We start from the raw sequence: 26,015 nt of genomic DNA on the forward strand, positions 1-26,015 counted from the left end.
AGCCACCACTGCTGCAGGGGCCCCCTCCCTATGACTGCAGTCAGTACGTGGGCTCTTTGAAGACCAAGTCGGAGGGCCCAGGGGATTGGCAAGATGCCCTCGGGGGAGTGAAAGAGAAGCCTGAATCTTTTAGGACTTGCATGTGACCACTTTGGAAGGGTGTCAGAAAACAGACCAGGGTGCCCAGGACTGGAAAGACTTTGTAGATTTTGGAACATTTAAACGCCCCCGTGCTTGTTATTTTTATCACCCCTGGCTGTGTCCCCATAGGGACTCCCATGCAGCACAAAACTCCTAGAATGAAAAGCCCTGTGTGTGTGCTAGCTGTGGGGGACATCGGGAAGAGGGAGCCGGGACACTGTGTCCCAGGTGGAGCCAAGCGTGGGTAGTGGCTCCCCGAACGGAGAGGGATTCAGGCCAGGCCTGTGGGGGTCCCCAGGCAGGTGCAGCTGCCCCACCAGCTCTGCAGCCAGAGCCTAGCAGTTTGGAGACCCCTGACTCTCTGTGGGGATGGGAAACTTGCCTGGAACCCAAAGAAATGAGGGTAGTTCCTGGAGAAGGGGCTGGAGAAGAGTGGGGAGGGGCCAAGGCCTTCTAGGAGGCTGGAGAAACACACCCAGCCCTCCACAGGATTCAGGAGGCCCGAGATGAGACCTGTCAGTAAAAACCAGGTGAAAGCCAGGCATGCCCAGGTTCCCCGTCCAGCCTGATGGACAGAAGGGTAGCAGAGGAGACAAAAATGATCAAGTGGGAGTGGAGGGATTGCAGTTTATTTTCAGACACACTCAGAGGGTGGGAGGTGGCCAGCTGGCTCCATCTGCACCCCCTCCCTGCATTTGGCTTCATCAAGAACTCCTCTCCCCTGACCTCCAAACCCCTAGGCTGTACAAGGTAGACGAGGCACTCCTACCCCACCCATCAGGAGAGGCTTGGGCAGGTGTGGAGTGAGGAGTGTAGAGACTGGGGGTAGAGTTCAAATATTCACAGTTCCTCTATCCGTAACCCCAGATTACACTGTGCCCAGGCCACGAGGGCGGCTCCCACCCCTGGGATTCCTAGTGGTGTTAATAGCCCTTCTCTCACTCAGAAACTTCACGTTGAGCTCCCTACCCCCTTTCCCTGACCATAACAAAACTGCAGTCCTAAACCCTGTAGCCTGGGCGAGGAGGGGGCCTCAGCACTGCACTCACCCAAGCCCCCTGCCTGCCTTTTCTGGAGTGATGGGGGTGGGGCGAGCTTCACTTGTAGTGAGCAGGGGTGGGGTCTGGGTGTGGGAGCAAGTGGTAATAGGTGAGGGGAAGGGAGAGAATGAGGGCCTCAGGAGGCAGGCCTGGAAGGTGCTGATGGTCTGCACCCCTACTCCACCCCCACTGCACCCCCAGAATCCCTGAGAGTCCAGCTGCAAAGGCAATATGGGGCAGTGGGAGCGGGGCGGGGAGGAGAGCTGAGCCATACCTCGTCTCCACCCCCCACTGGTCCTGTTCCTGGGGGACATGATGTTTAGGAAGGGCCAGGACTGAGCTCCAGGCCCAGCATTTAAGCTCTGACCTTCCAGAACAGCTGAATCCTGGGAAAGGGTAGGGCTATTAACCCCCACACCCCAGACGTCCTGGCTTTGGGTAGAGAGGTGGGAATCGGAGGGGGGCAGTGTCCCCCCAAGGATATTATAAAAAGCTAAAACCGTTAACAACTCCTTGGGGAGAAGCGGCTCATAGCCTCTTGCTTCCCCAACTTATCATCTCCCCAAAACCCAGTAGACAGGGCTGAGGGGGTCCCAGAGAGCTAAGGGAGGGGGCCATAGCCCCTCTCTGAGAGGGGGCCCTTTAGCACCATGCAATGTTGGGGCACCCGTGCAGTCTGATGGACCCCTGGGCAGGGACCCTCCAAACCTGGAGTGCCCACTTGCTAAAGCTTCTGTGCTCTTAAGGAGGGGACCCCTGCAGGGGAGGAGGTGAAGGGAGAAGACTGGGCCAAAGTCCACGCAGGGCTCTCAAGACCCCAAAGGACCCCTCCAGGAGTCATGACTTGAAAAATCTTCGTAACACAAACTGGCCCAACAAAACCAAAGCCAGACCTATCAGCACATTCCGGATGGGACCGTTTCCCAAGTCCAGGGCTGCCACCTGCCAGGAGAGACAGAGTGGTCATAGGGGGGCTGGCGGCATATTCGGCTCCTGGGGACTGGGGTGGGGCTGGGAGAGGGGCGGCCCTAGCAGCAGGGAGGAGGTGGTCAATGCTTGGGCACTCACCCAGCCACCCCTCTGTGCGATCCACCGGGCAATGCAGTGATGCAACATGAAGTCGGCCACGAAGCGGGTCACCTGGCCCAGGAAGCCAGTCAGGCCGCGCTGGTAGACGTGGAGGGCCAGGCGGTAGCCAAAGCCCAGCAGAGCCACCACTCGGCCCCAGTTGATGCCGCTCTCAAACAGGCTGTGGGCCGAGGAGATACAGTCAGTGGAGACCTCTAGAGGGCCCTTCATCTGTTTGCCTCTCCCACCCCCTTGGAGACCCCTACCCCTCTCCCAGCTGGAAAGCAAAATGGCTTAGCTGTGAATGGAGGTGGTAGAGGCTGCCCCAGCCTGGCCTCAATTTGGTTAGAGCCCGTGTCTCTGTGAAAGGAGAAAGCTCAGAGGGCAGATGAATGGGATGCTGCTGCTGGGGCTGTGGCCCCAGGGCTGGGGGAGCAAAGGGGCACAGAGAGCGTGGAGGGCAGAGCGAGCAGACGGAGGCAGCAGGGAGATTACCTGTGGGCATTGCTGCTGGCCTGGCAGCCCGAGGGACAGCAGAGAGAAAAGGACAGAAGAGGAGGTTAGGACAGTCCAGTCCTGGAATCACAGCTGAGTGGGCGGTGGCCTCTCAGGACACGGGCAGGATGTTTCAGCTCCGAGCACTAATTCTGAATCTATCGGCTACTCCTGCCTTCACCCTCAGCCTCGAACCTACCCTGAGACTGACCTCTTTAACCAGATGGTGACAACAGCTAACACCTTTAAGTGCAGACACTGTTCTAAGCATATTTCCCCTATTTTACGGACCAGGAAACTGAAGGCTAGGAAGTTTCACAAAGCCGGTAAATGGCAAAGCTGAGATTTGCCCAGGCTGCTGGTTTCTTTAACCACTGCCTGTCTGACACCAGATTATAGCATCTGGAAGCCATTTCCAGGACCTGGTGGGCTGAAGCCAGAGCCAGCAACCATCTTTGGTGTGGAATGTGGTTCCAAATCAGAAGGAGAGCCGTGTCCCAGCGGGGCTGGGGAGCTCTGGGGACACCCCCACCGCGAGCCCCTCTATAGCCCTGATCTAACAGGTCAAGTCCTCGGGGCCAGAGTTAACAAGGGCTGTGCGCTTATGCAGAGATGAAGAGTCTGGGCTCAGAAAGAGAAAGACAGGGGCCCAAGGCCCCGCGTGAGTTAACAGCAGACACGGGGACAGTAAACACGTCTTCTGGTGCCGACAGAGAAGTGTGTCCCCCATCCCATGGGCAGGGCCTGGCATGGTGGTGACAGCACAGCGGAGAGGCAGTGGCCAGAGCTACCTTGAGGCGATCTTGGTGAAATACTCATAGGCGTTCTCTGCTGTTGGCTGCAGGTGCTGCAACATGGCCTGGAACTCGGAGTCGTAGCGCCGGTTGATGTCATCCCCGATGATGGCCAGCTGGCGACCCACCTGCCCCATGGTGCTCAAGGAACGGTAGGCAGCAGGTGAGCTGGGGCCTGGGCTCATGGCGAAGGGCTCCTCCCCGAGATGCCCCAGCCTTGGGCCCCCCCCTCCTTGGCGGTCCCAACCGTGTTCTCAGACACGAGGGCTGGGCCCAGGGACAAGGGGCAGGCATGTGCTGAAAAGGATGCCAGGTCCCGGATGGGGGTGGGAACCCACATGAAAAAGGAGCAGCAGTGGGAAAAACCCCCAGGCCTGTCCAGCTCCCAGGACCTGCATGGTGACCCCACGTGAGCCTCCAACTCCCTGAACATGTCCCCGTGGGCCCAGGGGGCTGCTGCTCACCTGCTAGGTTCTAGGGACAAGGTGACCATTTCTGGGTCAGTGGGCGCAGCCGCCCCCTCGGCCTCCTGCTCCTGCTGATGGCGGTAAAAGACGTAGCTGCGGAAAACCTCCTCCGTGTCCCGGGCTACCTGCTCCTCTGAGGATCAAAGCCAGGAGTCAGGGAGGAAGTGCTCTGGGGATGGTTCACTCTGCCTGTGGACAGAGGTGTCCCTCCTCTAGCCCTTAGTTACCACCTAGGGCTGACACTGAAAAGAGGATTCTTGTCACAGCTGCCTTGTGGAATAGGTGACCCCCAGTTCACGGATGGGGAAACTGAGGTGCAGTGTTTACGTAACTTGCACGAGCGTGTACAGCTGGAGAGAGCGGTGCAGCCAGGATAGAATCCCAGGCATTTGGGTCCCCGACTTTATTTTAGTTTGTCCAAGGCACCGAGCCCTTATGGCTTAGGGAACGTGGGAGACAGAATTTGAAATCGTAGCCCAGAAAAGCCACATCGGGAAATAGTGACAGACCTGGGACTGAACCCAAAGTCCAGGGAACAGCCTGTGCTGGGCCGCGAGCTGCAGGCGTCCCTGATGTTCCCCTTGGAAGAGGAAAGAGGTACAGCCATTTTACTTCCTCCCCAAAGTCGTTAACAATCCCTCTCCCTGTTAAGCGGACCTGACTCGGTGATAGGTGGATTTACTTCCTTATTTCTCCCAGGGCAGGGATAGGACAGCCACGCCCCACTCTTCTTTCCTCCTCCTCGCAGATGGCAGGGTGCCCACCTCATGCTCACTGCCCCGCCTCCCCCAGCCTCTGCACCCCCCACTGCTGCCCCCCTGCCTGCATTGGGTAGGGAGATGCTTTTCTCCTTTACCCAAGGTGAGGAAACTGAGGCGGGAGAGCCTGCCTTTAAATCTTGCCCGGCTTGTCCACATCTGCTCTCTCCATCCTCACAGATGGCCCTGGTGGTTATGGGAGGGGTGAGGGGGCAGAAAGACAGTTACCCGAAGTGGAGGAGGGGTCAGGTTCTTCGCACCCCTGCCTGGGAGGACCTGGGCCTTGTCCGGATGCCATTTCTCAGGTCCTGGCAGGAAGGGCAGTGTTAGCCTGTGGGGGTGGGTAGGAAAGCAGAGATGGGGACCAGAGGTTCCAACAGCACACGGAGGGAGGGGACCCCCACTCCTGAAAGACCGCACCGTCCTAAGAACTTACTGAGTATTTCACTGGCAGTTCTTCAAGGAGACTGGGAGTGAGAAAGGCCGGGCAGCCAAGATTCCCACCCAGGGGTCAGCCAGGGCCCAGGGAGGGGTGGCCGCAGCAGTGCCCGAGTGGATCTCTGGTCGTACTGGGAGGCGAGTTTCAGAAGCTGGGGTTCCTTCCGCTGCTCCGGGGCCTCCTGCACCCTACGCAGCACACACTTACTGCAGACTTGCCACCTTCCAGCCAATGACCCACGAAGCCCGTCCCCAAAGGTTCCACTTCCCCTTGGCTAGTCAGAACACACCTGTTTTCCAACTCAGGCCCGTTAGCCGCAAGCATTTCCTGAGTGCCTATGGTATACTTCTACCATGTATGTTCAAGTACTCCCCAGGGAGTGTGGGACATGGAAAGAACACATTAACCTGGCAGGGTAAGCAATGTCATACCCATTTTACAGGTGGGAAAAGGGAGGCACAAAGAAGTTAGTGCCCAAGGTCACAGAGCTAGTCAAGGAGTCAGGTTGGTTATTTGAATTTCCACGAGTCAGTCCTCCACTCAGCACTCATTTCAGATTTATTTTTCAGTTTGTGGACCTTAGAGGGTGTCCTTTCCGGGGAAACTTCCCTTGTTTGCGTCCTGCCTGTGATCTTCACATTTCTGCCTAGCAGGTGGTTGAGGAAATCACATGTACCCCTTGCTCTCCTGTCTCCAGCCCCTATTTTCCTCCTTTGCCCAGTCCTGGCCACAACCCCAGTATGCTCTGTAAACCTCCACAGAGGGAGTATTTCCTGGACGTAAGCTATTTCACTTTCAATTTGCACCCCCTTCACTTCCCCCCACCCCAAAGCTGCCTCCATCACCCAGGCGGGAAGCCACCCTCCTCCTCTCCCTGGGAGGGCCTGTGTCCCCTCCCCCCACCTTCCCTCTCAGGCCTGGGGCCATTTTCGAAAGTGCCTGAGGAGAAGGGTGGGGAAAGTCCGGACCACCTGTGCTCTCCACCCCTTCACTGTCTCAGGGCAGGGACAGGGAGAAGACCAACTCTCCCCTCCTCCACCCCTGGGTGCTCAGACTCCTTAAGACAGACCTTTGCCTGGCACACCCCCATCCCAGAAGCTTCTTCCTGAACAAGATACCTTCCTCTCTCCCTTGGTCTCCGAAACCTAGTGCCCCCAGGACAGCAGGGCTGGAGGATGCTGATTGCATCTCGACTGCCTCTACCGCTACCCCTGGGGCTCAATGCTGGGGAGAAAGTGGAGCCTCAGAACCGGCCCCAGGGCCAGAGGCCTATGCCAACCTGGGTCTACCTCTGCCCCCATCCAAGTGGCCTGACTTCCTGGTAGGGAGAGTCCACTGTGCCCCACCTGCGGGGTTTGCTGGGCCCAGGATGTTTCCCGGGGCAGGGGGGAGATGCAGACCTAGCCCTGCTGCAGACCTAGTCTTAGGGCTCCTGGGACAGCAGGAAGTGCTGTGAAAGTTCTCCCCCTGCCCTTGACCTTGGCTCTGACCTCCACTCCCATCCCCCAGACTGCTAAAGAACCTGGTTCTTTAGCACCCGATTCTCTGGCACCAGGGCCAGGCCAAGAGGGAAAGCTGTCTGAGGAGCAGCCAGAGGGAGCCCCGGCCGGATCAGGCCCTGAGCAGGGGTTGGTGGAGCTGCCCAGACAAGCCTCGAGGCCTCCCCCTCCCCACCGGGCTCCCTGCGGGCTCCCTGCCTCACCCTGGGCCTGGGGCTGCCGAGAGTGGGGAGCATGGGCAGGACCCTCCCGGCTTACCTGCCCGGACCCTGGCCCAGGCCCGGGACGGCTCAGCAGGGCAGAGGCTGGAGATCCTGAGGAGCCAGTGGCTGCTCCCAGGGTCAGGTACCCAGGTCTGGCTCCCAGGAAGGGGCGTCAGTGAATTCCTGGTGTCTGGATGCAGCCTCTGCTGGTCCCAGCACGGCCCTGGGGACCCGCGAGGCTGCGGCGATCATAGAGGTGCCGGCGGTTCCCGGCTCCAATCAGCTCCCTCTAGAGGAAGTTGCTCTGTGGCCGCCGGATGCAGATGCCCCAGCCTACAGGGCTCCCAGGCGGAGAGAGCGGCTCCCACCCAGGCAGAGTGGCTCCCCCTCCCCCACTGCTTTTCCCACCGTTGATTCCCAGTCTTCATCCTTGATCTTTCCCCTGCTTCCATCAATGTCAATAAAAAAGCCAGGATGGCGAGGTTTCTTAAGCGCCACTGTGTACCAGGCACTTTAAAACCTCTTTGGAACAACCCTTGGAAGTAAGTGCAGTGGACCACACCCATCTTAGAGCTGAACAAACTGAGGCTCAGCTGGTTTAAGGAACCTTGCCCAAGGTCACTGAGCTGGGTTTATAATCAGGTCTGTAGGTGCCGTGAGGAATAATAATACTAAATTGAGATTCAACGCGCAATTAAGACCTGTACACCAAGCACCTCGGTGGTCTGCAGAGAGAAAAATCCTGAATGTGATAGGCAGGTAAACGTGAAAACACAGTGGGTCTGTGCTACCACCTGGGCATGTGCCAGCTGGATACTGAGAGGAGAGAGAAGAGGGAGGACAGAGACTCTCTGGCCTCAGGGATTGAATGGTTCTCAAGGACAGAAGCTACCGCAGCCAGGGAAGGACAGGCCTGGAGAGAGCTGTGTGCCTCCACCCCAGTCTCAGAGTTGGGGTTCTCCAGCCACCTCTGCCTGCCCCCCACCCTGGTGTTTCCTGGAGCCTCGCCAACCCCCTCCCCCTTCAGGCTGGCTCCCCAGGCCTCCTTCCCCTGCCTCATCAACGCCTTGCACTCTCTGCCCCCAACTAAGCCCTCCTACCTTCTCCCCCCACCCCTCCCCTACCTTTGCCTTCTAGAACTCCTGGAAGTTTCCAACTGGAGGGTTTAATTTGAAAACTCCTCCTTTCCTTAAGTAGTTGGTCCTGAGGTGGCTGCTGTGGCCCCTCCCTCTGAGTCAGGGTCCTTGTCAGGATGGAGGCCCCAGCTTCAAGCCCTCGATCCCGAATTTTGGGCCACTCCTCCATGTTCCGCTTTTTCCGTAGCCTGGTGGGGAGCAAGGGCAGCCCAAAGAGCTCAGACAAGGCCCTGCTGGGGGGCCAGTCTTGTCCCTTTTGAGAGCAGAACGCCACCCCTTTGATGACTGATCACCAGGGAGGAGCAGGGCGGGAGTCCAGGCCTCCTGCCACGCTGCCCTACACCTTCTCTGTGGCCCTGCCACAGCCTGATCCCTCGGGGCTGGGGCTGGGGGACACAGGGCCCCAGACCCCTACCCCCGTGGAGGTCCTGAGGGTCCTGGCTCAGGGTGTAGAGGTGAAGCCAGTCCTGCCCAGAGGAAGCCAGGAGGTGCTGGGCAACCTGTCTGAGTTGGAGGAGAGGGAAGAGGAACAGACGGAGGCAGCAGGGGATACAGGGACCTCAGACAGGTGAGGGGCTGGGCTGTGGATGGTGGGAAGGAGCCTGGGATGGAGGAACTGGGAGGAGGCCTGGATGTAAGAAGGGGGAAGGATGTGGGCCTGAGATGGGAGGACCCAAATTGGGGAGGGGCCAGGAGCGGACTCCTTGGGTGGACAGAGGACTGGGTGGGCATGGTTGGACAGACGTGTCAGGGGTGGAGAGGAGCCTGGAGATGTGGGGAGGGGGTGAGGCAGAGATGGGGGTGTTCCTGCAAGTGAGTGGTTGTGGAGGGAGGCACCGAAAGGAAAGGGGGGTGCTCTGGGTTGAGCCGGGGCTCCTGTTACTTCCCAGCTCCTTCCTGGGCCCCACTCCCCCAACCTTCCCTCCCCACTCTCTCCCTCCTGGTTCCCACTCTCATTTGGACCTGGCACCCACCCCTGGTGAGGAAGGGGGCCCACTTCTCTCTCTGCTCCCCACGCCCCTCCTCACCCTACTTTTGGGGAGGGATCATCCCCTCTGTGATGAAGACCCCAGAGGGCCGAGCAGGGAGTAGTTGGGAGCAGGAGGTTAGAGGAAGCTGAGCAGGGCCTCTAGGAGAGCCCTGGGGGGTTTAGGGGGCCTTCACCACATCTCTGGGCCCCACCTGCCACCCCCATCTGACTATGCTTTGGGATCAGGGGCCACTTTGCCCAAGCCTTGGCGGTGGAGCAAGGATGCTTGCAGAGGGCCATGGGGCCACTGGATATCAGCCCCGAGACCTTCACCGGGGAGGAGGAGAAGGAGCGTCTGCTTGATGGTGAGTGTGGTGGCCGCAGGTGTGGGGGACATGCCGGGGGTGTAGGGCCGGGAAGGACACAGGGCAGTTTGAGGGGACGCTAGAGGCGGGCTGCCTGGGTTTGAATCCCACCTCCACTAGGCCAAGCTGTGTGATGGTGGCGAGTCACTCAACCTTTCTGTGTCTCACTTTCCTCATCTGCGAAATGGGAATATAATAGTACCTATACCAGAGGGCAGTAGCAAGGATTGAGTGAGATTTTCTCTGTGAAGTGCCTAGAACTGTGCCCAGCATGTAGCAGGTGTTTGCTAAAGAAAACAAGGAAACCTGGCCCTCAGCTCAGCCTCCTGATGGCCCTGTCCTCCTGGGCCTGGGCTGCCTCTTGCTGCTGTGAGCTATCAGTGACCACTACCGCTCCACAGGAGACCTCGGGCTGGCCTCCTCCCAGGTGGGGGCAACTCCCTGGAACCGCCTCCTCAGCTTGTACAAACAGCTCCAGAAATCGGCCACGGCCAAGGTCAGTGGGGCTAGCTGAAAGTGCGGGGTGAGGCCTGGGTGGGGCCCAGGGGGGCAGCCACCTGCCTGAACCTCTTGAGAGCCGTTGTTCCCTCCTGCTTTCTGTTCTGGGTCTCCGTGGGCGTGGGGGCTGCAGGCTCGGCCCCACCCTCCTCACCTGCTCAGTCACGGGCACACCCTCAGATCCCTCTCAAGGAAGGCCTGCCCTGTGAGGAGAAAGGCGGGGAAGAGGAAACAGAGGAGGAGGACAGCTCACTCAAGCTCTGTGTCCCAGGCATTGTCACCCTCCAGTCGCCGCTGCATAAGACTTTTAGGTCGACAGATACAGTAGGTAAATGTGGTGCCCCCACCTCCCCACCCAGCCAGCTCCCCCACAGAAGAAGCCCCACTTGGATCAGTGGCTCATGGATGCGATACCAGTTCTGACCACCAGGTGGAACCAGAGGACCTAAGATGACTGCCCAGGCTGGGGGAGCTGTGTGTGGCTGGTCCCGAGGCTGAGCTGGGTCTAGCAAGGGTCCTCCTCCCTCAGGGCCCGGGGGGGAGGCAGCAGAGGGTGGAGGGGTGGGGGGCGGGTTGTGACTGGGACTGCGGCTCCTTGAGCACCACCCTTTCCCAGCCTGGAATTCTAACTCCTTCAGTGGCCACCTCCATCCCTGGTTTTCCCATCGTGCGTGCACTGCTGTGACAGTACCCCAGAAGGCCCCCTCTCCCACTGCAGCCCACTTGCCGCCCTGACATGGTGAGCAGGTGGCTTAGTGGTAATAACATACTCCAATAAAATCACTGTTGACATTTTCATAGCCATTACTGTGGGCCAAACCCTCCTCTAAGCACTTTTCATGAAATACTGCGTTATAACTCTGCGGTAGGTTCTGTTACAGTCTCCACTTCACTGTGAGGAAACTGAGGCACAGAGAGGTTAAGTAACTTGTCCAAGATCACACAGCTAGTAAGTGGCAGAGCTGGGACTTGATCCCAGGAGGTTTGGGTTGTTCCAGATCTGTGCTCTGGAATTGGTGGCTGGAGGGGGCATGGTGGGGTAGGGCAGATGTCTGCCCCTTGCATGCTGTCCCCAGGAGGTAAGTAAAGAGACTCACACTCAAGCTGGTGGGAGGGAGCCCATGGAAAGCGAGTGTCCTGGGGAGGGCAGGGCAGTGGGGAGGTGTTGTCTGGCTGGCTCCAGGGACTGGATGGAGAAGGGGCCCAGCTGGGAAGGCCAGGGGCTGCACAGGGCTGGGTGAGGTTTGGAGAGCCAGAGCCCCCTCCTCTCCCTTCGATCCCCAGCAGGTTGTCCACCCTTCTCCTGCCTGTCCCATGCCCATCTCTCTGACTCTCAGGTTTCGTGGAGTCGGAGTTAAAGAAGCTTCTGGTAGTGCAACAGGAGTCCCGCCTCTGGAAGATGGGTGGCCATGAGGGCCGGAAGCTGCTGACCCAGCCAGAGATCACCCTGGAGGAGGCAGGCATTGTGGATGTCCAGGTATGCCCGCCCATCCTGCCCCCACCCTCTGCCTGAGAGCCCTGGGGAGAGTGGGGCTGGAGGCCTCCCCTCTCCACAGCTGCTGGCCCAGGCTCCAGCCCCCATGCTGGGCAGGAAATGCTTAACTCCTTCTTGGTGGTGGTATCTCTGAGAGCAGGATCCTGACCCCCTGCACAAACTCCTGCATCAGTCTCTCTCTCACTTGACCTGAGTCCATTTTTAAGGCTTCACTGCCATTCACTTGCTGTATGGCCTTGGGCAAGTCCCTTCCCCTCTCTGGGCCTCAGTTTCCTCATTTCTACATTGAGGGGACTTGTCTAGGTGGCTTTAAGGCTTTCCTGCACATCTGTCATTCGCATAATGTTGCTCTTTTTCTGTTTTCTCTCCCATTCACACCCACACCAACTCCCACAAACACACATAGGTGCGGGGGAGTTACCTACCTGGTCACGCCAAGGACCACCTACAGCCCACCCTACTTGACATTGGCCTCAAAGGTTAGGCCTGTCCCAGCTTCTCTGAGTGCACATTGATGGATATGTTGATGAAAAATGTGTCAATGTCCTTCTTGGGTTAATTTCCACTCATTCATCAGCTCATCATTTCATTCAGTGGACATCTGCCCCTGACGGTGTGTGTAGTTTACAAAAGGAAGGAGCAAAGTCTTTAGTCGAAGTCTCTGACCTGGCATGACTTGCTCTGTGACTTTGAATGTGGGCCTTGGTTTCTTTACCTGAAGAGGGGACCATTGGAGGATCCAATGAGCTGACGAATGTGTAGCCCTCAACTTCAAAGGGCGCTCCAGCGTCAGGGAGTATGACTCACCCCTTGGGGGTCGTTAATACCAGAAATACTTGCCTACTGGGTACTGAGGGGCAGCCTTCCCGTTGTCTTGAGCCTGCAGGCTATGTGTCAGGGTGCCCCTCTGTGCTCTGGAGAACCTCACCCTAAACCACACAGGTGGTCACTCTGGCAGGGCCCCTGCTTTTGTCTTTTCCTGCTAAAGGGAGCTCTCCTCCCCTCTCCCCTCCACTCCAGGACCACCCCCTGAGCCGGCCTGCCCCAGCCCCAGGGGTCACAGTCCTAGGGTAGCCTGAGTATCACTGGGGGCCCCTAGGGAGTTTCTGGATTAGAGGACCAGCTGAGTCCTCACTTGGGGACAGGGCTGCCTCAGGGATATCTTCCTGCTGTGGGTGTTACAAGGATTCTGTCCTCATTACCTCCCCCCACTCTCTCCTTATCTGCCCTCAGAGACACCAAGCTGAGGGGGGAAGGAAGCTGCCCCCCAGCCTTTGGGGAATGCTGGGGACCCGGGGGAGGGGCGCTGAGGCACCAGAAGCACCACCCTAGGCTGGAGGGAAGGATGCAGAGCCCCCTTGGTGTGGTGTCTAGGATAGAGGTGAAGGAGGGGAGGGCTTGGCTGGGGTGCCTGGCTCCAGGGGCTTCCCAGGAATCCCCCAAGCTGGAGGGAGAAGGTTACCTCCATTCTATGGGAGGGAGGTGGCTCAGGGCTAGTGGGCCTGGCCTGCTGTGGGCACCTGGGGGAGGGTCTGGAAAGGTGGCCTTGGGGTGCTTGTCTCTGAGGGCAGGTGGGATGGTTCTGGGGGTACAGAGCAGGAAGAGGAGAGCGCAAAGATGCAAAGGCATCTTCCTTCACCCACTTCCACCCCCCAGCACCTGCTCCTTGAGGAGATGAATGAGATGGAAAACTGGCCTCCAGAGTGAAGCTGGTGCTGGCCTGAGTCTGCCCTGCCCCGGGTCCCTGCAGCCTGTGTAGAGATGTATCCGCCTCCTCTTAGGGCACCTCAAGGAGCCCCTGGGGCCAAAGACACCGTCTTTAATAAATGGTGTCCATGTGTCTGCAGGGTGGGCCTGCCCGGCACACTGTCCCCACTCTTCAGACTCAGGCCTGTGATGTTATTAATAAAACTCAGTTTGACTTTGGCCTTCTTGCCTGTCTGTCTGCCGACCTGGCCCCTCATCCTCCACCCAGGAACAAGCTCAGGGTTCTCAGTCTAGTTCTAGTCCATGCCTACAGGCTGCCAGGCCACCCCAGCTGCAGAGCCCTGGGTTCCATCTGAGCTGGAGGACGGGAGGTTTAATGCACCTGACCCAGGGGTGGGGAAGGACCTGGGGCCCAGAGTGAGCGCCGGGGGAGCCCCTGCTGCCACAGACCCGCCCATCATAGTCAGAACAGCCCTGGTTTCCCTCCCTCCTAAATTCCCAGGCCTGGCTTGCAGCCTCCTCGAAGGATCCGGGAATTCTCCAGCAGGAAGTTCCTGCCCAGCCATCACGGGGACAAAGCCAGGAAAGCAGCCTTGGGACCATGGGGACCTGCCTCAGGGGCTGGGCTAGGGGGCAGGTGAGGGGGCCCTGGGGTTGATGGAGAGGTGCCACAGGGGTGGGGGTCAGGGCTCCATCCTGCTGCCCCTGGTCAGGGCCCACTAGGCCATGCTCAGTGCCAAGCGCCTTTGTGGATCCTGGGTGGGTGGAGGGAGGTCCAGACATCTAGAAGGCCCAACGCTATCTAATCCCAGAAGCAAGGATGGGCTTGAGTATTGGCCGTGGCAGGGCACACCCTCATACCCGGCTTCGTGGGCATCCAATGGGAGGGAGGGCCAGGCCCAGTTTGGACACCAGGAGGTGCTGTTTGCCAGGAGGTCCAGCTGGCTCCCGGTAGGACGCTGGTTCATTCCCTCCCGTGCTGGTCCTGGCTGAACCCCCAGCACACGTGTGAGAGAGAGCTCACACTGCCCAACTCTTATCAACACAACTGCTATTTACAGATGCGTGTCTCGCCTTCTCCATGGGGCCCCCACTGTGTCCAGCCCGAGGCCTGTGCAGAGCTGAAGTTCAATGTCAGAACATGGTGGCCACTCTGAATAATTATCATGATTGATAACAATAGCTGTTTGTTGGATGGATGGGTGTGCTTGAGGTGGGGGTAGGGAAACTGCAGCAACCTGGCCTCCTGCCCCAGCCCCGCCCAGCCCAGTGAAGTGGGGAGCCCCACCTCCTCCCATCCCCCAGCCTGGGCTCAGGGGAGAGCTTGGAGAGGAGACTGGCTAGTGATTCACAAGTGGGCTGGGGCTTTATTTTCTCTTGGGCTTCCTGGTCAGGCCCCCCACCTCCTGGAATCCTTGACTCAGGCCCTGAGCTGAGGCCCATGGAAGGGCCCATCTGGACTGTCCCCCTGAGTCAGCTGGAGGCAGCCTTGTGATCATATGACTCACCTGGGCCCTAATTACTTCCTCTCAGAGTGTTGGCTGCTGGGAAGGGTGGGGGCCCTGGAGGGCAGCCTGTGGGCTCCCTGGGTGCACGTGGACCCCTGGTGTTCCCTTGTGGACATAGCACTCCTCATGGACCCCACGGAGGGGATACCTCTCTGCCTTCCCCCTTCCTGATAGGCCCCCAAACCTGGTGCCAGCCATGCCCAGGCTGGAGGAGGATCCCTGGGCCCAGAGCACTCCAGGACACAGCTCTGCCCTCTCCCCCCGTTGTCCTCTGGGTGGGGCTGGCCAGCAGCCCCTGGACACAGGCAGGCACCACAGTGGGTCGGGGTAGACTGGGCCCAGCTGGCACTCAGGCTCCTTGGCTGCTCGTGTGAGCCAAGTGGGCACTCATAGGCCGTGCCACCTCAGCTCCCAGGGACAGGAGCGTCTCATCCTTGGGCCCCACGAGAGTGGGCTGCTGGGGAGTGGCGGGGCGGGCACCTGTCTGCTCCTCTCTCTCCCTTTCTGTCAAGTGAGGGCCATGGCACCTCATCGTCCACCCCACCTCCCCCAGGGTTCCTGTGAACCACAGGGAGGAAGGTCTGTGAGGCTGGGAGGCGCAGCTGCCGGTGCGGGAACAGGAGTGGGGACTTTGTCCGGGCACAGATGTGAGGCCCTCTACCCGGCCCCGAAGGGTCCTGGGCCGGTTCCTGTGGATGGGCCTGGCCTGACACTCATGAGTGGTGAAGGCAGGGGTGACGTGGCCCAGGGACCTGCGGGGGGGGCGGGGAGGCGCGGCGGGGAGGGGCAGAGGGCCGGGTGCAGGCTCAGTGCACACGTGGACAGAGGCCAGACGTTTCTGAAAGGCTTCGAGGGAACACTGCCGATGCATCTGTGGGTCTGACCTGAGGACTGGGTGGCATTTAAAGTTTTCTCCTCTCCAGCGTGTGCAGACAGCTGGGGCGGGGGGGCGGGGGCAGGGCATGCACCACTTGTGCAGGTTGGGCCCTGGACCAGGGCACTAGGCTCAAGGGTGACAAGGCTCTGAAACCCCGAGAGGTGCCTCTCTCTCATTTGCTCAAAAGGGCCAGTTGGGGGGCAGTGGCCCCGGTCAGTCCTGCAGGTTTAAGTCAAGCTGTTATGTCAGAACTTGCCAAGCCTCTGCCCCTCTCCAGGTTTCTCTCCACGCTCCCCATGCCCCCACCCCCCGCATCTTCCTCCATCTCTCTCTGTTGGTAGCTACGTATGGGTCTGTTTCTTTTCTCTCTTTCTTACTGTATCTCTGGAGGGTTAGAGGTGAGAAAAGCAGCCCCCAGATCCATTCTGAGGGTATGTGGGGGACAGTGGTGGCTGAAAGGAAGGCAGTAGGTGGTGGTGGGGGGAGAGCAGGGTGGGTGGTCCCAGGGAAGTGTGGGCAGGGTCAAAGGCGTGCCTGCCTGCCTGGGGAGACACTGGGGTCTCCCTCCCTGTGGGCTCCTGGGCATAGCCTTTGAGGAAGATGCCACCTCGGGCCCTGTTCAGAGGAACTGGTTGTCAGCCTTGCCTATCCCTGGGGTGAGGGAAGGGCAGAACCACTGTCTTATTTTCCAAGTGGGAAGGGAGCTGGAGCGCAGAGGAGCAGAGGGGAAAGACTCAGCTGGGTGGCAGCCGAGGCTCCAGCTTGACAAGCTCACGTGACTGCTGGCAGGTCCCTGACCTCTCTGAATCCCAGTTTCCACATCCTTGAAATGGGCGAATCACAGGCTTCTCTTGTGGGCTGAATGAAGTGCTGTTTGGCAGGGATCAAATAATTATTAAGCACCTACTACATTCTGTTCTAGACACTGGGGAAATAGAGCAGTGAACAAGACACACAAAACCTTCACTTTTTTGAGCACTTATGATTGCTAGTAGGATATACAGCGAACATATAATGTATCAGGAAGTGACAGGTACTATGAAGAAGCTGGCTAATAGGATACTCTTTCAGAGTGATGGGATGGGAAGGGCCATTCTGAGGAGGTCAAATGGAAGCATGGACCACCAGGAAGTGAGGGCAGGAACCATGGGAATGTCGGGGAAGAATATTAGAGCTAAAGTGCAAATGCCCTGAGGCAGGAGAAGGCCTGGGGTGTTTGAGAAACAGGAAGGAGACCTGTGTAGCTGGAGGATAGAGTGGGAGGAGGAGTAACGGGGTGAGATCAGGAAGGAAGGAGGAGGGACTTGCCTGGTGGCACAGTGGTTAAGAATCTGCCTGCCAATGCAGGGGACATGGGTTTGAGCCCTGGTCGGGGAACATCCCACATGCCACAGAGCAACTAAGCCCATGCGCCACAGCTACTGAGCCTGCGCTCTAGAGCCCACGAACCACAACTACTGAAGCCCGCGCGCCTAGAGCCCATGCTCCGCGAAAAGAGAAGCCACTGCAATGAGAAGCCTGCACACCGCAACGAAGAGTAGGCCCTGCTCTCCGCAATTAGAGAAAGCCCGCAGCAACAAAGACCCAACGCAGCCAAAAATAAATCAATAATAAATAAATTTATAAATAATCCGCCTGCCAGTGCAACACGAGTTCGATCCAAGGTCAGGGAACTAGATCCTGTATGCCACAACGAAGACTCCACGTATCACAACTAAGACCTGGCGCAAAAATAAATTAAAAAAAAAAAAAAGACCTTCTCTCCCTGCCATCCATCCCTCTGTAAACTTGCACTCTAGTGCCTTTGCTGGGACCCCAAATCACAGCCACAGCTTCCCAAGCCTTCAAAGCTGCTGTCCCCCCAGGTCTTCCCTGCTACCCCTGTACCCCTGCCTATCCTATACAGCTCAGCTCTGGCACCTCCTCTTCTCCTGGAGTCCTCACAGCTCCCTGGCTATGGGACTAATGGGATCTATGTGTTTTCCTGCTCTCTAGCCTGGACAGACACATTATGAAGGCAGGCCCTGGGGGGGTTTGTCCCCATGTCTGCAGTGTCCAATGTGCTGGCTAGCACAGAGCAGGCTTAGCACAAGGTGCCAGACTGAACGAGCAAGGGAGGGGGGTGCTCAGGGACAGAGCTGGAGTGGTAGGGGCTAGATTACATAGGGCCATGTCTGGCAACCTCAATGGCTTGGCATCCTCAGGGCAGTGGGAGCCATAGAAGGCTATAGAGCTGGGGGAAGTAGCACGATAAGATGTACAGTGGAGGGGGGAGTGGAGGGAGCAGGGGGCCAATTAGGAGGCTGTCACAATTGTTGTAGTGAGAGAGATAATTGAGCCTGAGCTGGAACAGTGGCAGATGGGGTGAACAGGAGGACACTTGGGCAGTACTTCCCAACCGGGGCAATTATGTCTGCCAGGAGACATTTGGCAATGTCTGGAGACATTTTTGGTTTGTCACAACTTGGGGTGGGGTCCTACTAGCATCTCATGGGTAGAGACCTCCCTATGTTTCCTCATCTTTAGTAAAGGTTATTAGGAGGATTAAATGGGTTAATACATGGCCAGTGTTTAGAAAAGTGACTGATACGTATTAAGCACTAGGTAACATGAGCTACTGTTATTTTAAAACATAAATCCTTAAAAAAAAACCCAGTTTTAAAAAAAACAACTAAACATTTAAAAAATAATAATAATAAAAATAAAACAGGGCTTCCCTGGTGGTGCAGTGGTTGAGAGTCCGCCTGCCGATGCAGGGGACACGGGTTCGTGCCCCGGTCCGGGAAGATCCCACATGCCGTGGAGCGGCTGGGCCCGTGAGCCATGGCCGCTGAGCCTGCGTGTCCGGAGCCCGTGCTCCGCAACAGGAGAGGCCACAACAGTGAGAGGCCCGCGTACCGCAAAAATAAATAAGTAAATAAATAAATAAAACAAAAATCCTCTGTTTAAAGCCCTGCACTGAATCCTCATCGCCCAAGTAAGAGCCAAGTCCTTCCAAAGGCTGACGAGTCCCCTCACCACCCGGTCCTTTTCCGTCTCCCACCCCACCTCCTGCTGCCCTGCTGCTTTCTCTGTGTGCTCTGGCCACGCGGGGCCCTCTGCTGTCCCTTGCACACACTCAGCCTACTCCTGCCTCAGAGCCCTGGCACTTGCTGCTCCCTCTCTGTTGTTTCTCTGCCCCTAGGAATTTACATGACTCCCTTCCTCGCGTCCTCGAGATCTTTCCTTAGCTGTCAGCTGTCACCTTCTCGGGGGATATTTCTTAACCACCCTCTGTAAAAAAAAACAAAAAAATCTATCTCTTCCAACTGGCTCTCTCCCTGTGCCCCTCCCCTGCTTTATTTTTCTTAAGAGCACTTTCAGCATCTAACACATCATGTATTTAGTTTGTTTATGTGCTCATGGTCTCTCAACTGGAGTGTGAGCCTCACGAGGGCAGGCACCGTTGCCTGTTTTGTTTGCTGCTGTGTCCCCAGGGCCTAGGACCTTACTAGTACCTTCCGAATACCCTTAAACATTACTTAAATGAATGAACAGAGTGAATGAAAAGCCCCACCAGGACTCAGAGAGGTAGGAAGGGAATGGAGAGAATGTAGAATTGTGGAGGGGAAGGGAGGGCCCAAGAGGACCTCTGGAAGGGCCAAGGTCTTGCCACAGTCTGGGGCACGGAGCCTTGTTCATCTGTCCTCCCCAGGCCTTCCACCCCCATCTACTCTCTGGGATCGTCCTTCAGGCAGTGCCGGGCTCTACCTGCCATGCCCTGAACACACCACCCCCAGTCCGGGCAGATGACCAGGCCTGAACGAAGTGTCCTTTCCCCTCTGATAAGCTGCCTCCTTCTAGGGGCACTCAGGGCAGGCCATATCCTGCTGCTTAGGAAGTGCCTGAGGGCCTGGGTGGGCCTCTGGAGTGGGCATGGGGCCGCTGCAGCAGCCGCCCTGCCCAGAGGCCCAGCAGAGGAGCAAGGGCAGCGGGCCGGGCAGACCCCTGCCCACCACCAACCCCAAGCTCGCACCCATTCCTCATTCTCATTCATTCAACACATCTCTCTTGCAAGCTTGTTGGGAGCACAGCTGTGAACAAGGGTTCCTGGTGGGGATGGATGAGGAATGGCAGAGACTGGGTGACAGGCTGCCAGACATGGGGCGCTGGCCTGCCTTGGGCACCTTGCCCTGGGGACAGTGGGGACAGGTGGGGTGCTGAAGGGACATTTTACTTCTTGGCTTGGGGAGGAGCTGGAGATGACGGGTTTATCCTACTTCCCTGATCCCCTCAAGTCCCCCTCCCCGCATCTCTGCAGGTGTTTCCATGGTTGATGGTGCCAAAAGGAAGCTGTCAGTGGTTTCTGATGATTGACTATCACCCGCTTCTTGAGAGCCCTGAACCTGAGAACCCAGAACCAGACTCCCAGCCCCTCCCAGGGCCTCCTTCTTGCTCAGCCCCTCCCTCCTGAAGCCCTTTCCTCCCCGTGGTCCTGCCTCAACTTTCCCATCCCTGCACAAACTGGGTCCTGGGGGAGGGGAGTTTGGTGACGGAGCACAGTATCTTCTAGGGGGTAGGGTAACCCTCCCACATCCAGCCGCATGCGTGAGTCCTTGCACACACACGCACACACTCAAATACCCCTCGGGCACATGTACCCCTGACCCCCCCACACCTCTCTAGGTTACTGACTCACCCTGGGCCTCAGGGCCTGAGGGCTCCCTGGCCTTCACTGTCACAGGCGGGCAGGATGGGGCTGAGGCAGGTGTTGAGGGCCAGGCTCTACATTCTTGGGGTCCAAGTCTTCGAATCTATAAGATGGGTGCTGGCTTGAGGTCTCTTGGTGTCCCCCAGGGCCTGTAACCTTTGAGATCCCAGGTAGTACAGGGAGAGAGACCCGTTCTGAGATGTCACCTGTGCTAGTTTTTTTTTTTTCCTTAGCAACCTTTTAAATTAATTAATTAATTAATTTTAATATATTTATTTATTTATCTTTGGCTGCGTTGGGTCTTCATTGCTGCGCACGGGCTTTCTATAGTTGCGGCTCGCGGGGGCCACTCTTCATTGCGTGGGCTTCTCATTGCGGTGGCTTCTCTTGTTGCAGAGCATGGGCTCTAGGGCACGCAGGCTTCAGTAGTTGTGGCACACGAGCTCAGTAGTTTCAGCTCACAGGCTCTAGAGCGCAGGCTCAGTAGTTGTGGCGCACAGGCTTAGTTGCTCCCCGGCATGTGGGATCTTCCTGGACCAGGGCTCGAACCGGTGTCCCCTGCATTGGCAGGAGGATTTTTAACCACTGTGCCACCAGGGAAGTCCACCTGTGCTAGTTTTAAAACATGGGCCCAACATCCTTTGGCTGTCTTCCCAGGGAGAGGGGATCTGTGTCATTCTCCCCTTGGATCTTGGAGGGCTATGATTGCCTCCGTCGTAAAGTACCATGGGAGTGATGCTATATGACTGCAGAGGCTACATTAGAAAAGGCCACGCAGGACACTTGCTCTGGGATAAACCAGCCCCCATGTAAGAAGTCGGAGGCCACATGGAGTCAGTCTCATCCACAGCCCCAGCTGAGCTCCACCCCCACCCCCGCCACGACAGCACCACCTGCCGGCCGCGCAGGGAGCAGCCATCATGCACGTACAGCTCAGTTGCATCTTCAGATGACTCCAGCCCCAGCCAGCGTCTGACCCCCAGCAGCAACCACCTAGCCAGGCCCTTCCGAATTCCTGACCCACGAAACTGTGAGCAAAATGAAATGGCTGTTGTTTCACACGACTAGGTTTTGGAAAATTTGTTAGGTAGCAATAGTGATCAGAACATTGTCCCCAAACCTTTCCCAATTCTTCTCTTAGTTCTCTTCCCACCTTGTCTCTCAGGCTGAACCCCTCCTGGTCTGGACTCAAAGCCCTCAGAGATGGCGGCCTGGGCTCTGAGAATGCAAAGTGGGAGCTGAGGCAGGCTCCCCACCCTCTCCCGAGGAAGCGCTTGACTTACGCTGACAGCAGTGACCAGCCAAGCATTTGACAGATGAGCCTCTGGGCGGCACCTCCACCCTGGTCGGTCCCTCCTGTTTAGCCAGGACCAGGGTGTCCCTGGTGCCTATCTCTGTGCCCATGCTGGCCCTCAACCAGGCTCTGCTCTCAGCCCCTGGAACCCTGTCTCCAAGGCCTGCACTCCAATCTGTTAGCTGAACAAGGCCGGAGCTGGATGAGCACACGACAGCCCGTCACCAGGGCTCAGAGCTGCAGAAAGCTGGAGCCTGGGACATGGGTGGGGTTTGAGGTTGACGGGGTGAGAAGGGTACATCAGAGACGGACCTAGCTCCCCGAGCTCCCCAGAGGGACTGGGCGCCACATTGGGAACTGGTAGACAATACCTCCGTGACTGACATCTGTCCCTTCCCTGCCTCACTTCTCCACTCCTCTAACTGGAGTTCACTTTGGTCACCTCCATTCAGGTACGTGTCCCCGAATCTCAGGGTCTGCATCCTGGGGAACCCAAACCAAGACAGAGGTGTTGAGATGAGTCCTCAGTGAACTTACAATCGGGCCTGAGAGGTGAAATCAACAGAGTTAGGATGGTGAGGTGCCAATAAGAAAGTGTACATAATAAAATTAGCAGTGAAAACCTGCCTCTGTTAAGCGCCCTTCTGTGCCAGGGACTGGTCATAGGGCACAATGCGTGTTATCTCGTTGAATGCTCACCACCATCCTCTGTGGTTGGGGCTTCATTATCCCCATTTGACATATAAGGAAACAGGTTTAGGGAAGTCGTTTGTTCACGGTCAAGAACTAGGAAGTGGCAGGTCGGCCTGGAGAGCCTGGGCTCCGATTAGCCTTGGTTCTTATGCGTGTACAGCTCCGCAGAGGGCAAAGGTCCTTGGCACAAAGGGGGGCATTTAAGCTGAAACTGGAAGGACAAACAGACATTGGGAAGATGGAGAGTCCTGGAAAAGGCCTTGGGCCTCCGTTTCCTTTTCTGTCAAGTGGACATGATGACCATGATGACCGTAGCCCTCTTCGGGCTCTTTGAAGATTACATGAGCTGATAGAGACATAAAGGGACCATCGTAAGTGTTCAGTAAGTGCTAATTCCCACTGCCTCTGAATGCGACAGTGTGCACTGTGGGTGTGGTCCTGGCTGCAGGTCTGAACAGGTTCTGGAGGCAATCTTCCAGCTCCCACTCCCAGCACTTGGGCCTCGAGGGGAGGAAGCTAGAGGAGCCACAGGAAGTTAATTTGTCTGGAACCCCTGCATTTGGATTCTCACTCAGGCAGCCTAGCATATTCCTCTTTCAAAGAACCCCGCCTCCTCTGGCACCCAATCCCTGAGTCTCCCATCCCCAACAACCTGGAGATCCTCCCTGCTGTCGAACCACTTTCCCTCCTGCTGTGCATTTTGTCTGTCGGGACAAAGGGGGAGCTAATGAATCGTGGTAGTTGGCGCTGGAATCTGCTGGAATCGGGGCAGGTGCAGCCTGTGCGTGGACCACAGACTGTGGTGCCCAGAGGCAAGGAGGCCCACCTGGCTCAGGATGGAGGGAGCCGGGCCAGGCCCCACTGGAAGGTGGAGTCAGGAAAGAACTAGGTGGCAGCCAGAGGTGGAGGCCGGAGGCACAGGCCTTGGTGGGGTCCCTGTGCCAGCTGCGAGGGTCCCCCCGGCCACCACCAAGGAGGAATTCGGGGCAGGGTCTGCGAGGGCAAAGGAACAGTCCTCTGCCAGGCATAACTCCTGAGTGAACAAATTCCCCTCCCAGGTTCCCTGTCTGTGACCCTTCTGCAGGGTGAAGATTAAGAAGACACAGGCTCTGGGGTCAGGCAGGCCTGAGTTTGAGTCCCACCTCATGTCACTTATTGGCTGTGTGACATTGTGCAAGTCCCTTCACCCCCCTGAGCTTTCTTTATCTGCAAAATGGAGACCCTTAGTAGCCGTACAACCGTCATCCGACCTGTTAGGTAACAGAATTTCCCTTCCTCATCCATTAGCTGTTTGATTGTCTAGACCCTCAGCTCTGTGAGCCTCTGTTTCCTCCTCAGTAATAAAATGGGGACAGGGCTGAGGGCCGACTAGGTGCACTAATGCAGCCAGAGCGCCACCTAGGGGTGGGAACCAGGTGTCGGCAGTGAGTGGTTGCTACTGTCTCCCTTTGTGGTTCCTGTTCCAGGCGCCTAGCCTTGGGGGGGGTCTTCCTCTCTGCTCCCCCAGCCAACCCTGGGAAAGTACTGAGGGCTGGCTGATGAGCTGGGGGCCACTCTTGGGAGTGGCTACGCTTAGAAAGAGGGCCTAGAACAACATCAGTACCAGCCAGAGGAGGGAGTTGCTGAGGTTGGTTCAGCTGGGTTGGTCAAGGGTCTGCTGGGGCCAGGGGAGCCCTTGGCCTCCTGCCCTGTAGAGAGCCCCGCACACAGCACAGATTCCATCAATGTTTGTCAGGTGGCCGGATGCAGCCCTCCTCACCAGAACGCTGCCCTGAAGATCCGAGGCCGGGTTTGTTCACAGTCAACCAGGAGAGCCCCTTCCAGAGAGAAGCCTGCCCAGCTTCAAGGGCCCAGGCTCAGTGGGTTTCTGCAGCATCCGGGCCTCAGGAAGGCAGTACCTTGCTCAGCACCAGGGCTGCCTTCGGAGGTTCTGTGTCTGGGTGGTAATGGGGGCTGGGCTTCACCAGGTCTCAGTAAGTCTCCTGTCTTCTTGCCCGGCAGGCCAGGGAGCTGGGTGGGGGTGTGGGAGGAAGACGCTGATAGCTGGGCCCTGGAATCCCTCCCCCCACTCCCCCACTGCTCTCCATCTGGCCAGCAGCCTCCCCCACTGCCCCAGGACAAGGGCCCCAGTGTCTGTTCAGCTCCCAGGCAAACAGCAGGCCTTTCTCTCCCTCTCCCCCTAGAGTGGAGTGCCTTGACCATGACCCCTCCCTGCCCCCTCCGAAGGGCACGGCACACCCCTCTCTGCACAAATCTCTTCCTTCTGAAAGATCCAGAAACAAAGGCTGGCAAACCTGGTGTAGGAGCAGGTCCTGTCTGCTGGGTGAAACCTCAGCCATTCCGAGCTGTGGCCGGGCAGCCCAGGCTCGCAGGCCTCAGTCCTGCCAAGGTGGGCGTGGGGCGCAACTGGAGGCCAGGGCCCAGCCCAGGTGGACTTGACATCATCCTGTTCGTCTCCTGCCAGACAAAGGCTGCTCCTGCCTGGCCCTGGCCCCAGGGAGGATTTCGTTCTGGTGCCCTTTCTCAACAGGATCACCACGCTGCTGTTCCCCCTCCTCCAAACCTGCCTCCCTTGTTGGCAGGTGAGGTGTAGAGGCCTGTGCAGCTACCCCTCACGGGGCAGGGTCCCCCTCCTGAGTGTGGAAAGAGAATTGCCAGAGGCCTCCCTCTTCTCCAGGGGTCCTGCCAAGGTCCTGACTCGGGCATCAGGAGTGGGGTAACCTCAGAGGGCGACTGGGAACTGTAATCAGACAGCCTCCACTGGAACCTCCACCACTGTTCAACTCTGACTTAGAACGGGGGTGGGGGTGGGGGTGGGGAAGGCACGTGCAGGCCAGCCCAGCCCCCTGTACTTCCTCCTTCTGGCCAGTGGGTACTCAATAGCTGATTACTCTATTGGGGAGGGGACTCAGAGGTCAGCTTTGTGGAAATCTCGATAAAATCTTCTGTCTCATAAATGTCCCCTCCTTGGTCATCCTATAAAACAAAATTCCATTATTAGATTGTCACTGCTTTAGATCCACAAGCACTTCTCTTTATTGAGAACCCTGAGGACTATGCCAACGAAGACAATTATAGAGAATATTTGCTGCTCGAGCTAAATGTTTTACAAAGTAGTTACTTATGTTAGATATTCTCCATTCACCCCTCTGGATACACTGTCCACTCTTCTGTGCTTGCTCTGTGTCCTGGGAGGCTGACCTCTATGGCCCGAATTACCCAGGCTCCCTTGTCCTCTGAGCCAATGGGAGGCACTGGAAAGAGACTGGAGGGCAGGAGGGGAGAGAGGTTTGGTGTTTGTTCCATTGGCTCCTTTTTGGGACTGGACTGGTAACAGCTCTCTGCAGTTCCTAGCTCCAGGCACTGCATCACCCCTGGCTGGGGCTCTTAGCCCCGCCCACACCTCTGCAATTCCATCCATTCATTAACCTCTCTTTAATCACCCACTGGGAATGTGTTGCCAGTTTCCTGCCAGGATCTCACCAACACAGCTCTCTATTCTTATTTTACACACAAGGACACTGAGGCCCGGGGTGGGGGGGGGCGGGCAGCTTCTCTATAGAGCGGTTGGAGCCTGCACTCCGTGGTCTTGCTCCAGGACTTCTGCTTTTCACTGTTTGTGAAGGTGCCCAGGGCGGGGTCACCTTACCTGCCAGCCGACACCTCTGCGCAGAGGAAGAGGAAAGACCTGGAGTTGGGCCCCTTGAATTCAGGACTCCAGAGCCAGGGGGTTTCCCTCTCAAGAGGCCAAAATTAGCAGTGGGAGGAAATCACTCTTTCTTCTGTGACCAGTGGGAAGGGCAGCAGCAGATTCTTTGATCTCTTTCTTCATCAGGCCGGGACCACGTGTTCAGGTTAGCTGGCTACATTCCTCTGGT

General features: G+C 57.6%; 2 protein-coding genes across 3 annotated transcripts; one reads left to right on the top strand and one right to left on the bottom strand.

The window, feature by feature from the left end:
- Positions 1–754: 754 nt before the first annotated feature.
- Positions 755–7,128, bottom strand: BAK1 (BCL2 antagonist/killer 1). 2 transcript variants are annotated; one of them, XM_027126983.1, is made up of 7 exons: positions 6,960–7,128; positions 5,200–5,390; positions 4,992–5,094; positions 4,003–4,138; positions 3,536–3,679; positions 2,250–2,430; positions 755–2,123 (listed from the first exon to the last, which is right to left on the bottom strand). In XM_027126983.1, exons 3-7 carry the CDS (start codon positions 5,059–5,061, stop codon positions 2,019–2,021), a joined length of 636 nt encoding a protein of 211 aa, XP_026982784.1. In that variant the 5' UTR covers positions 5,062–5,094; positions 5,200–5,390; positions 6,960–7,128; the 3' UTR covers positions 755–2,018. The 2 variants fall into 2 exon arrangements, with proteins under 2 accessions (XP_026982784.1, XP_026982783.1); XM_027126982.1 differs by lacking the exon at positions 5,200–5,390 and having other exon boundaries at positions 6,960–7,126.
- A 62-nt stretch (positions 7,129–7,190) lies between these two features.
- On the top strand, positions 7,191–13,294 carry LOC113630999 (gametogenetin-binding protein 1-like). Its single transcript, XM_027126984.1, is given in 6 exon segments — positions 7,191–8,608; positions 9,257–9,375; positions 9,777–9,871; positions 10,054–10,201; positions 11,211–11,350; positions 13,025–13,294. Coding segments are annotated over 6 exon segments (1,005 nt in total). The 5' UTR covers positions 7,191–8,156; the 3' UTR covers positions 13,076–13,294.
- Positions 13,295–26,015: the final 12,721 nt, after the last annotated feature.

The sequence above is a fragment of the Aethalodelphis obliquidens genome, unplaced genomic scaffold, assembly GCF_003676395.1.
Source record: "Aethalodelphis obliquidens isolate GAN/ISIS:26980383/991018 unplaced genomic scaffold, ASM367639v1 scaffold31, whole genome shotgun sequence".
Lineage (NCBI taxonomy): Eukaryota > Metazoa > Chordata > Mammalia > Artiodactyla > Delphinidae > Aethalodelphis > Aethalodelphis obliquidens.